Genomic DNA, 14,906 nt, shown 5'->3' on the forward strand with positions numbered 1-14,906 from the left:
ACTAGTCACTCTGATGCATAGGGCAGAAGAATCTGGTGTTTTCTTGTTCTGCATATGGACCATGTATGTGCTTGCACACGGGCTCCTGAAAGTAGCTGGGCGAATTGACAGCTTAGACACATACTGTATTTTATCACATATCACACACCCACAAATAAAACATGCATCTTGTTCTTGGAAGGAAACACTACCCTGTATTTGCTGTAGAAAACAAGACTTTTCTAGAGTCACGATTGACTATGTGATACAGCTTAAGTCATCCTGGAAACAGAGAGTGTCCAAGGAGTGTGGCATCCCAGGAGACAGCATGGGCGAGACAAGGAACTTCCTGGTGTGGCAGGGCAAGGCCACAGACCCTTGCAAGGGCAGTAACAAGACTATTATTTCTTCACTGTAAATAGTTCCTTATACAAGTTCCTGTATATGATAACGTGGTTCTTCCACACCACAAGATGCTACAGAGTGCCTGGAGCACCTCACTCGCCCTCAGCCAGCTCAGTGGCCCTTCAGCCAAAAGTGACTCCCTCACCAGTACTTATGGGAGGGTTAACACTGGACTGTGCCTCCGCTCTTTCCAGCTCTGAGCAGCAGCCATCGGGGCAGTTTCGAGTCATGGTGTCTGCTTGTGCCCTGCTTCTGCTCCAGCAAAGAAAAATCAGCTTCTCTGCTTAGGATGTGCACGCCAATTTTGGAGGAATGATTTTGGGGGAGAAAGGCGTGTGTGGTGTGTGAGTAAATATGGTATTTCATTTGCAAGCAAAAAGATGGAAGGGGTGAAGGTACTGGGGTCCTTCCAGACAGGAAATGCAAGGGGGTGGGACACTTCTGGGGGTGCAGAGCAGGGGAGGGGTGAAATGCTGGTGTCTCAAGTCATCCCTGTGCTCAGGCTCTGATATACTACTTGTAGGAGAAAATTCCCCTTTCCCCGTGGCTCCCACGCTTCATTCTTGCTGCCGGTTTCAGTTGTTTTACCACACAGGTTGTCCTCCCACATGGTCTCGTACCACATTGGTCCAGCAAACTGTTTCAGGAGGTACAGAAATAGCCCCGAATACGTTTGCCGAGGCTGGGGAACCTAAATAGCTCTGACAGCTGAGGAAAATGAGTGAAATATTCAAGCTGATCACCAGACTGGATGGACAGGAGCATGCCGCTGAGCTGGTTTGTGGCTCAGCCAGTGGTGCAGAGGAAGCTTCCAGCGATGAACTGAAATTAAGATCTTGGTTTTGATTTTATGGGGCCAAGAAAATATCTGTTGGCTTGGCTGTCAATACGCAGTGTGATTAGGCGGTGGAATGAGAGTGTGCAGTGCCTTGCCCTGCCTTGATACTGAAGCTGAAGTAGGTATCAGTACCTCTGAGATGCATGTACACAGAGGGTGTGTCTTCATGTGCATTTATGCTGGCTTAAGTTTGCTGCATAGTAAGTGGGAATAGGCTGGTGTCTACACGTGCAGGCAACCTGGGACTAAGTTTAGTCCCAGGTCAGAGCAGACTGCCATGTGCCCCTGTGGCCACCGGGGGGAGCTCCAGCCTCCGGCCACATGACTGCCAGCACTTGGGACTAACTTTAGTCTCAAGCTGAAGCCAGGAGAAGCAGCCAGTCAGGAGCCCTAGGGCTGGGCTCAGGCCAGCCCCCTTGTAGCTAGGCAGACCAAGCAGGGTGGCCCCCTGGGTTACTGCACAGCAGTGCATCTACAAGTGCATTACTGTGCAGTAACTAACTGGGCATAAATTTGATACCTGCCTTGTGCAGGTATCAAATTTATGCTCAAGTCCGCATAAGTCATCATATTAACTGCGCAGCATGGGTATGCACATGTACATGCACACCCATGCTGTGCAGTAATTTCAGTGACTTGCAGTAAATGTGCATGTGCAGACGCGCCCAGAGAGTGCCAGATGTGTGTGCTGTGAGGACATGGAAGACCCCAGAATACATTCATCCTCTTGACAAACTGATTGAAGAGACTCCAGGAAGTCCTGGGAGGGAAAGCTAGCTAATGCAGAAGGGCTGACAGGAGGACGGGAGAGGAGGACGGGTTTCCTAAGGGGCATCTGGGAGAGGGGGACTTGGCATGGCATGGAAGGAGAAAGCAGAAACTTGAACCTACCTGACACTCAACCCAGTCAGATCACTCTCTGGCGGGAGAAGCCTTTGCCCCGCTAGCGGAGTTGTTCCACCCCTGGTGAGTGGAGTGTGGTTTCTGCACCTGCCTGAAGGTGTGTGCAGATAATTGTAGGCATAGCCTTAAAATGGCGCACTCACCATTTGCAGGGAGCGTGAACAAAAAAGAGACTTATCAAGGCACGTCAATGAGGCTTAAAGCAGCTGGGATGAAAGAGGGGACTGGGAAATGCTGAGCAGTTGAAAGAAGAGGGCTGGCCAGGTCAGGGCACAAAGCAGAGCAAGTAGAATCCAAAATGGCTCGAGAGATGGCGACTTCTGACCCCTTGTGGGACCCTTTATTGAGGCTTGATCCAAAGCCCAGTGAATAGGCTTTGGGTTACATCTATGGTGCGTGTTCATGCCTTGATGTATAATTATTCAAACATACCTCCACTCCTTGGGTTTTCAATTCTATTTTTATTAGTGACAAGGCGCTCTGGGTTCTGCTTTGCACGGTCATTAATATGCTCTTTGAGTCACTGGAGGTCACTGGAGTTACTCAGCCCTCAAGCTGGTGCCTCATAACCCACCTGAGACGTGTATGCTGGCCTTGTAAAACACGCCCTAGCCTGCCTTCCTCCTCTAATTATCCTCTCGACTCAAATGAAACTTGCATTAACTAATGGTGCAGTCACGGGCAGCATGTTCCTATAATTTGATCTATCAGCAAAAGCTCCTGTTATTGCTAGGCTCATCAGGTAGCTTGTCAGGAGAACCTAAGGACAGTGTTGTCAGATAAAAGGGAAGGTTGCGTGGGGGAGAGAAGGGGAGGTAACCGAGCCCTGACACGTACCGTGCTTGCGGCATGCTCAGAGCTCGGTCGGGAAGGTGTTCAAAAATAGAGAGACTTTTCCAAAGAGGGCCACATTCTGCAGTCCCAAGAGCTCAGGGTATTTACTGAGGGTTGGCATCAATCGCCAAAGTCACCAGCGATTTGTGTGTGTGTGCGTGTGTATGTGTGTGTGTTATCCTGCTAAACCAAGGCTGTAAGGGAGAGTGGGGCATTCCTGAAAGGAGGGGCGAGGGGCCCTCAACCAAGCTATTGGTTTCTTTAGGGTTTGGGGTTTTTTAGGCTTGTCATATACTGCTTGGAGCATAGGTGACGTGTGGGAGGACATGGGGGGGCACGTGCCCCCCCCCCGAGATTGGCCGCTGCCAAAGCCTCCGGCAACTTCTGCAGGCAGTCGCTGCTCGCACCTGCCGCCCCCTCGTTGTTGACGTGGCACTGGCGTCTGCAGGTGGTGCCCGCTCACCACCATGCTCTCGGGAGGCACCAGTCGTTCATGGCTCGGAGGGCAGAGGGTGTTGCACCTGGCTGACTCGATGGGACAGAAAAAGCCCCTGGGATCCCAGCACTGCTGAACGGGGGTGTTTCTGCTAGACCTTGGGGGATTTGGGAGGGTTGCCAGTTAAAAAGCCACCCCTAGATTTAATGAACTGTTACCTCTCCCTGCCTCAAATGGCATCCTATCCTCTTGGTGTATTGCTAAACTGTCCCTTACAGAGACAGCTATCCTGAGGTTCATAAAAAATACCTCTGAAATGCAAACATTTGGCCTTAAGAATCGGCCAAAATACATTAAATGGCATATATTTTCCCAAACAGACCCCAGGGAAGATCATGTGCCTTCTTTCCCCCCGTACATGCACACTTATGGACTTTTCAGTACGTGCACACTCATGCAAGTCTTGCTTCAAGCTCTCTGCATTGAACCAACTCCTCTGCTGTTCATGTCTAAAGCACAGGTTTGAGGAACAAGGTATACACATTCCCAAAGACGTCTCTGCAAAGCGCTGCTAAGTATATAACTGTGGGTGCTGCATGGTGCTCCCTCCCTTCCCGCTTCCAGTTTTGAGAAAGTACTTTTGTGGAACTGGGAAAAAAATAGATTCCCTTTTCTCTGCAGGCTCCCCTCTGCCTCCTGCAGTGAGCAGGATTCATCCTGTGTCATGGGGACAATTTTTGTGGAAACACAGAGTTAAAATATTGGCGGTGGCCAGAGAGCTGAGGCAAAGTTCAGATCCGGACCAAACTTTACAGCCATTTCCTGTCTCTAGAATGGGCTGGAAAAAAAAATATGGCTCTCCTGGTGGGGGTTGGATCCATATCTGACCTCTGCGTGCCTGGCCTTTCTCTGGTGAGCGGGGCCCTTTCTCTAACCCTGTGAATGATGCGTAGTATACATGTGTGTGTATTTTCACCTCCCGTTTGTAAAGTGAAGAGCAGTGAGTTGAATATATTAGGTCTATTTAAAATAAGGGCCGGGAGAAATGCAGGGGGGAAGAACTGTAGATGTTATTTAATCGTTGCTTCAGTTGCTGGTGTTTTCAAAGCAGGAAGTGGCTCTGTCTGGCAGTGTTTTGCTGGTTCTGACTTTTCTTACAAAGCGGGGAGAATATTCATTTCCAAACAGACCTGAGTGACCCTGGCATCCAGTCCTCAGCCAGTATAAATTAGCGTAGTTCCACCGACTTCAGGGCAGCCTTGCTGTTTTATGCCGCAGCTGGACACCTGGTCCAAGATATCCAGAATCCTTAGCTTTACTAGGCTATCCCTGCAAACCTCTGTCTCATTTTATCCGGTGGGTTTTGCGGTGTGACCAATACCAGGTTGCTTATCGTGGAGGTGCTTTTTAAGAACGCTAAAGATTTGTGCAAAGCTACTGTTGAAAATCCAAGGTACTTTATGCACGTGGCGCTTTAACATTGCACTGTACCTTTAAAAGGGGCAAAGCCTTGGAATACAGGGCTGGTGTATTGGACCCTTCCACTTGAATTATAATCAGATGTTGTATTTTCATGCAAATTAAAAGCTGTTCTCTGTTAACGTGTTAGTTGCCTGAACCTCTGGACATTTCATCTGTTTATCATCTGGTTGCTCTACGAGCACAGCGAGAGCTCTGCCTACGACATTTTGTTTACTGCCACGATGTTTGCCATGCATCGAACTGCATAAATCGACTCGAGCTGCTTGCTCTGGTTTCTTTGAGTCTCCAGATGTGGGTTAGCCAAGAAGCAATAGTTCACGATCTTATCATGTGACTTGTGCATTTTGGTTTCCCAGGCAACAGAATGGGGCTCAGATGAAGACACCAGGAGGTCCTGTCAGAGTAAAGGAAAAACCGAGGTAAGTTTCTCTTTGGTATAAAAAGGCGGCAGCTAAATTATTGACTTCACACCCTTGGAAAAATACACTGGGGACCCCTGAGGCCAGCTCCAGTTTGTAGATGGGCAGTGTTTTTAGGGCCACCGCAACAAATACGTAAGTTAAATAGCGCATTCGTTTCAGTGCTCCACCCCCCAACACATCCTAGTTATTAGATCTGCTTTATATGAAATATAAAGGTAATTCACTGCCGGAGGGGGAGCAATTTGTGCAAACCAAGGAGCAGACTGGTGGCGGAACGGGACTAGCGTTTTGCTGCAAAGCGCCGGTTGATCAGGTCAGCTTACTCTTAAGCAGCGAGTTGCTGGATTGCAGCCACGTGGGCTTGTGTTTGGTCTTAATTACAGACAAGCACATGTTTTTGTCTAATTCACTTAAATTGGAGAATTTAGTCCAAGGACACAAAACAATTCTGTACAGCGGGGACATCGCTGAGTTCTTTATGAGATCGGTTCAGCCTGCGAGAATGCAATTCAAACCAACAGCAGTTTGGCTCGAGACCTCGCATTACAGCCCTCCTCAATTCGTAGGTGTTTTGGAGCCGAGCCCAGGTCTGCGTCCACCCCGTGTTTATAAAGGGTGAAAACAAAACCCAGGATTTGAAAGCCAGGAACGAGCATATGAAGTTTATTGTTACCAGGATTGCAGGAGCACCTGTAGGTGCAACTGAGATGGAAGCCCTGCTGTGTTAAGTGCTGTACATACATATAGTCAGAAACAGAGCGTACTGACACAGGGTAAAAGAAATGAAGTATCTCAATCCTGGTTTATAGACAGAGAACTGAGGCCCAGAGCAGTGGAGTTGACCAAGGGCACATGTGGAGTCTGTGGCAGAGTCACAGTAGCCATGAAATCAGGTTATCACCTTCCATTTGCTATCTCAGGCCATTATTATATGGTTTGGGATGTGGTGCTTTAATTAGAAAACTGTACTAATTAAAAGTGCCTGCATGTCCCGTGTATCGGCATCCCCACGCTGCAAAAATGGCAGTAGGGTGCATATCGAACATGTTTTATTTCAGAGTGCCCTGCCGCCGTTTTTTCAGCGCGGGGATGAACGGGGATGCTGATACATGTGACATGGAAGGCTGCTGGAGCGTATCCGTTTCTGTGCTCCAGCAGACTTGATTAATAGTGGTGCAAAGATTAATCGAGTCTGCTCCAACGTGCTGGATTCCAGCGTGTCGGACCAGGCTCCCCACACATCTATAGGAGCCCTCAATGTTTAAGCACCTAGAATAAGTTGGCCTGAATTTTGCATTTGCACCAATTCTGACTTCCAAGCATCACATCCATGCTAAGCTAATCCAAACAAATGACCTTGGGTATCAACTAGTGTTTTACAGAGGCCATTCGTTATATCCAAAACTTCTTGTGGGTAAATGAGAAATGTCGGGAGCCCGGTGGACTCCAAAATGACAGGGAGAATTACAAAAATAAAATAAAATGAAGACATTGGGAACTTTTTCAAGTTGGATCTAAAACCTTCAATGCTTCTATTTTAAAACATACGTGCTCAAGTAAGTGTGTTGCTGTGATCACCCATCGTGGAGTGTGTGCGACTAAAATGGTCTTCCATTGTTCAAGAAGGATTTGAATTTATAACCCAGAATTATTTTGTCAAGACACGGATGATACCCAATGTGAAGCTCCGTGCACTTGACTGAACACGTCCCCTAATAATTTTAATTTATCTTTTTCACTGATACGCCGACTGAAAGTGCTGGTCTGAAAGCCTCTTTCTGCTGCCACCCCTGTCTCCACACATCGCACCGCAGAGAGTGGATTAAACATTTCAGAAAATGCTCATGGTCCGAGCAGTGGGATTTATATTAGTCACGAGCCAGCGCAGTGAGATATCTAGTGGGCTTCCCTTTGCGGGTGCATTTTGGAGCCACCTTAAGTTTATTTGTGGACAGCAGTTACTCACGTTGTAGGATGATTCTTGATTCTGTTGGAAGCAGTAAATGGGGAATAAAGGCACGGCCTCATGCTCTGATAAGAGGACCTCGAGGGAGGAAGAAGGGAAGAAGGATGGTTAGGTGCTACCTTGAGACTCTAGAGACCTTCCCTTCCCCGCTCCACCAGAGTCTTACAGCACAACCTTGGGAAAGTCGCCTCCGCTCTGCCTTGATTCCCCATCTGAACATGGGGATGGCAGCACTTCCCAAGCTCACACTGTCCTTGTGAGAATAACCATTACCTGGTGCTCGGATATTATGGCGTTGCACCTTGAATAGGGAGGAGCTTTGATACCGATTCACTCTGTCACCGTGGGGCAGTTACTTGCCCAGCTGGGTTTCTTTGACCTTCTTAGTCATGGATTTATTGATTTACATTTTTGAGATGGGGTTTCCATAGCCAGACAAGCTACTGCTAGGCCTCAGTTCCCATCTATTGAGTGTCTAAAACAGATCCCTCAGCAATATAGGGTGGCAACCGTCAGTCCTCCTGGATCATGGTAGATGCATGACTATCAATGCATATGCCCGGGCAGGAGTTTTTGGAGGGGTGAAGGCTGCTCAGACTTTCCATCCTCCCTTTAGGCCACTGAGACAGACTCCAAAGACCAGACTGGAGGTCGGACCTGATGATCTGTTTAGGTCCCTTCCAACCCTAAGTACTAAGTACTGTGACTGAGTCCAGATGTTTGGTGCCTCCATGGCTGTAGTTGTATAAGTGTCTGGGAATCGAACCCAGGTCTCCTGTGAACCACAGGGGACTCCTGCAATATAGGGAGTTTCCTCCAAAAGCCCCTGGAATTTCAAACTACGGGAAGTCCATGGTGCAAAGAATAAAAGACACAAAATACCTATTAACACGCTGCATGGGGAGCTGCCCCGGCCTCCCGGTCAACCATAATTGGTCTTCATCATTGTAATGACCTTCCACCCAGCCACCTATGGCATGAGGAGAGGGATGCACTTTTACATTCAGAGGCCAAAAGGGACCATCCCATGATCTAATTCATTCAAATTGGAAAATATGACATGGGCCATGGACTTTTACCCGGTTGCTCCTCTGTTGAACCCAGTGACTCGTGTTTGATGGCACTGCATTTCCAGAAAGGCATCAGGAGACTGGGAAACCATCACCTCCCGTGCCAGTTTGTCCCAATGGCTAATCAATCTGGCTGTGATGTCCAGGTTGACCGTATCCCCCACAGCTCCCAGCCATTCGTCTTGATTATGCCTTTCTCCACTCGTGTAGAGTCCCTTAGTTGCCAGGATTTTTTCCCCGTGGTGATACTTTATATGCACTGTTGTTTCTGTTGTCTTTTTGACAAGCTAAAAATATTGCGTCCTTAAGCTTCTTGTTGAAAGGAATTTTCTCCCACCCTTGAATAACTTTTGTGTTTTTTCCTAAATGCTCGCTGAGTTTTCTGAAGTTTTTTAAAAAGGCGGACCCCAGAATCTGAGTCCGCATTGGCCTTTCCAGTGCATACCCCAGGGGTATAATCCCCCCCTTTCTCATGTGAGCATACACCCAGTGACGTATCCAGAGGTGCCAGAAGTATCCCAGAGCATCGTTGCATCTTGCGTTCTTAGATGCGTCACTCGGTAGGTGTCTTAGTAAAACACATTGTCATGGGACCAGCTTCCCAACAAGCATCCGACTCGCTCTGTGCGTGACTGCCCTCTCCTTATTATTTACCACTCTGCCAGCCTTTGTCCCATGCAAATTTAATTAGCAGTGGTCTCATATTTACTTCCAATACATCAAGGGCATCATGATGGAGCTAGCACCTGGCCTCCCTGTGGACCCTCAGCAGAAATGTCCCACGTTGAGGATGATTTGATGACCACTTTGACCTATGTCCACTAGCCAGTACCAAATCCTTTAAAGCGGTGCTTTATTCATATTATAGAGCACCGATTTTTAAATCAGAGTCTAGTACAATACTAAGGGAAATGCTTTAAGACAACGTATTACATCCTGGGGTTGCCTTTATCAATCACATTTGTACTCTACTCAAACAATGAAGTCAGATCTGGTTGATAAACCCATTTTGCATAAAAAGTATGGTGACGAGTACTCATTTTTCTCCTTTTTTAGTTTTATTCACAGAATTGTGTAACCAAACTGGATCTAAACCAGTGAGGGCTTTGTAGGTGAAAACCTGCACCTTAAATTGCTGCTTTATTGGTATGCAATGAAGAGCATCAGGGTAATGTCATGCAGACTCTTACTCTGTCTTCTAAATGACGTCACTTTGAGGATGAAGCTAGAATGAATAATGGGTGAAGTGCAGGAAGAATGGATACCATTGGGTCAAAATTAGTTAAAAAAAAAAAATCCCCTGGTCAAAATACACAAGAGCTAGCGTGGAAGACTTCAGTAGGGACTGCCGGAAATGTCGAGCTGCCGGTGTCCGGGGCTGTACAGCTCGCAGCAGTGCCAGGAAGAGGGAGATGCAATGGGCTAACAGTGACTGGGGAACCAAAACCTGACCGAGGGAAACTTCTGAATAAAAGTGTGCCTAGAAGAAACCCCACTGGATGGTTAGCAGGCTTTGATGGTATTTTTAGTATAGCAGCATACAACAATATGTTCCTGCTGTGGTCTTCAGTTTGGGGGGCAAATCCCTGCCCATACTAAACTAAGCCCAACTCATTGGGCTTGGGTCAGGGATTCCTGGGCTTCAGGGGACTGAGTTATTGAAGACATTAGTGAAGACACTAGCAGTAGAGCGAGTTATCGTCCATCCCTCGGACATCCAGAGCCATGGAGTGATACGATAGGGGCACCTAAAGTACGCCATCTCCGTGGTTGTATACCCATTTGCTCTCCTATTAAATCCCCCAGTTTCATCTGGGGGTCATTAAGGAGAACCTGCTTGGGAAATCGTTAGCAAATTCTGCTTGGTCGCTGCTTTGTGCTGAGGGAAGACAGCTTGGCTGGGACGCAGGCGGAGCTGATTAATGGAACTGTTTGTCTAAGGAAATAAATATAAATATCTGAAAGTGTATTCATGGGAGGCTTGGAAGGTGGTGATTTTTTTTTTTTTAATCAAAAAAGCAAATTAGGATGATCCACAGCAAATGCATTCAGCCTGTTTGCTGCAGTCTGGAGTGGAAGGTCCTTGAAGGAGGCAACAAGGTGTTTTGCTGGCTAGTGCTTTGTGGCGTGCTCTGCCACGGGCAATAGAGCTGGTGTTTGGCAAAGGGGCTCAGTCAGAGAGTGGCATTCATGGAGAGGAAGATGGTGCAGGGTTCAATGCTGAAGCCCTGGAGGAAGAAGAGGCCAGAATTTGCCCTTTCCTTTCCCGTGCCATGACTCATACACAGAGGTCAGGGATAAAGTGGTCCCAAACAGCGTGGGTTTTGCTGGCAGAGCCATAGAAAGAGTATATCTGATAGGGCATCTTGAGCGTACCTGGAGGATTGCATTGTGCTAGGTGCCCCACTTACAGATAAATCAAAAACTACACCCCCCCCGCAGTGGCTCCCCCCAGCCTTCCCACCACCAGAATTACATCTTTCCAAAGCATCTGCACTGGAGTCACGTGTACTCTCCTAACCAGCCCTGACCCTGACTCATGTGAGGCTTGGCCAGGCCGACAGCACTCATGCCCACCATCCCAGCAGGGAGAGGATGGAGGATGGTGTCTCAAATTTATACAGATGCAAACAGCAGCTGAAGCTCGCTCCAGCGCAGAGATACCTCCCAAACTCCCTTTCCCGTCAAGCGGTCTTCCCCATGCAGTAGGTACGGTCATCAGTATTTGAGAGCAATGTTTTAGTTTACAGCGGAAAATTCAGAACCGTGGAACGGGAGACCGGGAAAGGAAAGGTCCTGGATTCTTCCGGCTGTATTTTTTTCGATCTGCGTTCTGATTTTCCATTTAATGAATTGGGTGGCGCGACTTCCAGAGACGTCCTCAGCAGGACAGGAATGTAGGCTTCCCCATCTCAAAGCTGACTCATGTCTGTCTGGTCCAGTATCTTGTCTCCTGTAGTGGGCAATACCTCCGCTTCAGAGGAAGATGCAAGAAACCCTGCAGCGGTGGTGGCAGCAATTTTCCTTCACCCCACCTTTCCAGTTAGAGCTTGGCTTAAATCCACAAGTGTTCTTCTAAAATGATAGCTAGGCCTTTGAAACTGGAGCCTAGATATTCTCATTTTCTGAAAAATGTCCAGTACTTTCTTTTTGTATCCTATTGAGTTACCCTGCAGCAATGAGTTCCACCAGTTAGTGCAGGGGTGGGCAAAATGCGGCCCGTGGGCCAGATGCGGCCCGCCAGGCCATTCTATCCAGCCCGCGAGGCCCCTAAAAAATTGAGAAAATAAATATTTATCTGCCCCTGGGCTGCCTGTCTTGCGGCCCTCGATGGCTTGCCAAAACTCAGTAAGTGGCCCTCCATCTGAAATAATTGCCCGCCCCTGAGTTAGTGGTGCCAAATCACAAGGTGTGTCTACACATGCTATTAGCATGCAGCAGTAAACTCCAGGTCGTATCATGCCAGAGTTTATTGCTCCTGGGCTCTGCATTTACATACGTGTGTGGGATCACAGCGCACTGAGCCGGGTCGGAGCAGCCCTGGCTGGCAGGGGGCCCAAGGGTTCAGCTTGCTAGCCCAGGGCTGCTATGATCCAGCTCGATGTGCTGTGGAGGGACTGGTTGGGGCACAAGGGTGCTCCATTGGGGGCTAGCCAGCATGCAGCCCCTGCACCGACCCACCTTTGTGCCTCAGCCAGCCTCATGAGTGTCTACACGTGCGGAGCCATGGAGTAAAACCTCTGCAGCTGGATAGTACTTGTGTTTACAAGTACTACCTTGCTGCAGAGTGAATTAGTTTCCTGTGGCCTAATAGGGCTGCGAGTGTAGACACGAGACATTTAGTGTGGAGCAAACGAGTCTACTGCGCAGTAAACGTCTCCGCCCCTGCAGGTGGGGCAGCCCTGCTCAGCCACAGCCAAAACCTCGGTGGTAAGAAACTACTCCTAATGTTCATTTTATCTGCCACGTGCCCAGCTGCATCCCCTTTCTTTCTCCTAATAACCCCGTCTTGGACCCCACCACAAATGAATGTTCTCCTTTCTTGTACTTGAAAGACTCCGCGTTTCTTTGTCAAGGGTAGCATGTCATCCAGGACAGACCCTTTCCAATTATATCATGTTTGTATTTTTAAATTGTGATAGATGAGCTCATCATCTCAGTGAACCAGGAAAAGAAGCCAAATGGCAAACCCAGCTCCAGTGATTTATTCAAAGTGAGGTCCCAATTAAAGGACTTCTTGTGTATGGTTAGACATTCAAAGAAAAATACACCTGTACAATGAGATTAAGGGTTTAGAAGATTTCAAAAAGCCCCTGTGCTCAGAGGTGACACATAAAATGACTTGGGAAGCATCTGCAGGAGTTTTATTCTCAATATGTTGAAAAGTGCCTTTTGATTTTTATCTTAAATAAAACCCAGCAGGAGTCTCAGCCCCTCCTTTTGCTAATGCCGCTCGAGGGGAGGTAGAGGAGAGGTACTACTCTCTGTGTTTTTGGTTTGAAGCCTACTTGGTGACACTTCAAAGCAACTTGTAATATGAAAATGCTAGAACAAGGCCTGCTCTAAAATACTTGGGTTGATCTTACATCATTTGTAGGGTCTCCCCCTTTCCTCAAAAAGCTGAAAGCCAATTGTTAGAACAAATGGAATAAAATAGCATGGGCTGTAATGGTGGCAGCGGTTAAAGTGACGGGAGCCTGGCTCTTGCTGTCAGAGAAGTTGTGTTCTGGAGTTAGATGCCAAATTATTCTTGCTTTCTAGGACATTGGGAATTGCTGTGTTGGATCAGACCAGAGATTCCTCTTTGACAGATGCTTCCAAGGCCAGAAGCAAGGTCCCCAACGTGGGGAGTGGGGAGGAATTGCGGACTAGCCGGCCTGTAGAAGAAACTTCTTTCTAACTAACCTCAGTTAAAAAGTGGTTTATTCTTTGATCATCAGGCATGAGGGCTGATACTTGTTCCACCTTATCTTTCAAAATAATCCCGTCTAACATAATAGTGGCCATTTTCATCCATTGTATAAATATCCAGTCCTATTCATTTTAATTGCTGCTAACGTCTTGGCCTAAATCACAGCTCACAGTGTTGAGCTCTGTGGGTGGACCGTGCCTAGGCTGACCTGAGCTGGCAGCATGACCAAATATCATGATGGAAATGTGTCATGGCACAGTTGGAGGCCCAGCTGTGGGATTCAGCCAGACCTACCTGTAGTAGGGCTTGTTTTGTATCTAGCTGGTAAAGCAAATAGCACCAAATAGCCCCTATTTTCTAAAAGCGTTTATGTTCACAATGCCGGCTCGTAGAGGCTTCAGGTTAGAGCTGGTTATTTTGCAGCATTTGTGAGCTCCTTTCATGCACCAGTCTAGCTTGTACATGTGACGGGGGTTTAGCCCTCAGGGTTTTATGATGTTCCCCCTACATTGAAATGGTGGGTTTTTAATTGAAACCCATCATTTCAGTTTTCTATCACATTATGGCAAGGAGCCCAATCCTTTTTTTTTTTCCCCAGAGCTAGCCTGTGCCTGGGTGGTGAGCTGCTGGTGGGCCGAGCATCCCCTGAGCTGTGGGTGGCCCTGGTCCTTCTCCCTGCAGCGGTGGTGCCCCCCCTGGACCAGTTGGGTGGGCTGCTAGCAGGTTGGGTGCTGCCCCAGCTCGGAGGCAGCGCCCTGCCTGATCCAGGGCAGCTGGAGAAGGCAGTGGTAGTGGTGCTTGGGTTGCTGGAGTCCTGGGCGGGCTCAGAGAAATGTCGGATTGGGCACCTGTAAGGTGGGGCAGCACCCAGCCAGCCAGCAGCCTGCCTGGACTTCCAGCACCCCGTACACTGTCCCCACTGCTTTCTCCTGCCACCAGCAAACCCAGCTGCACTCCTGCCACCTTCCTGCACTGCCCCAGGGGCAAGCCAGCCCATTCTTGGTTTGTCCCAGGCGTCCTGCTGGCTGCAGGAGCCTGCTGAAGGCAAAAGTGGTGAGGGTCCCAAGCCTTTATTTCTGTGGGGCCAGCCCACCTCTCCCGCAGTTGAGGGATGAGCTGACAGCTGCATCGTTGCAATTTGCAACACTGCAAACTAAACCCCGATGTTGTTTAGTTTGCAAGGATGCAAACTCATTTAAAACCCCCAAAAGCCTTGCACGTGTACAGCATGACACCATTAAGCCACATGAAGTGACATTTTCGTCACTTGTACATGGTAATGGCGCCACGTGTACAAGCGCCCCCACTGTTCCAAGTTACTCTGCAAGAGAGCTGTGTATCAAAATCAGCCACAGATTAGTTTCCTGAGTACACACCTTGATTAAACTTCATTTGGCTGTTGGGAAACCCTTGGTGTCGATCTATAGGATTTCAAGGGCTGGGCTGACCCCTTGAAAGTCACATGGTGGCACAACGTTGGTGTTGCTGATGGCTGTGTGACTGCAATTTAGGCAGCCGGTTGGGTCGTCCACTTCCCTAGTAGGTAGTGCTGAGGAGTCCAGTCTGCGCACTGATCCATTTGGTCTGGCCAAGTTTTGGAGGATACAGAGAGGAGGCTGTTTGTTCCCAACGGGACCGGGGGAGAGCGGCTCTCCTGTA

The 14,906-nt window shown here is 48.4% G+C and overlaps 1 protein-coding gene across 1 annotated transcript in view; it reads left to right on the plus strand.

Moving 5' to 3' along the window:
• Positions 1 to 5,191: 5,191 nt before the first annotated feature.
• The window catches only part of SEMA5B (semaphorin 5B), a gene marked incomplete at its 5' end in the record, with an annotated part of 98,285 nt that continues 88,570 nt past the window's right edge, over positions 5,192 to 14,906 (plus strand). The window contains 1 exon segment of the mRNA XM_006036643.2: positions 5,192 to 5,296. Coding sequence (XP_006036705.1) covers positions 5,192 to 5,296 — 105 coding nt within the window.

This window comes from Alligator sinensis, unplaced genomic scaffold (genome assembly GCF_000455745.1).
Source record: "Alligator sinensis unplaced genomic scaffold, ASM45574v1 scaffold1452_1, whole genome shotgun sequence".
Taxonomy (NCBI): domain Eukaryota; kingdom Metazoa; phylum Chordata; order Crocodylia; family Alligatoridae; genus Alligator; species Alligator sinensis.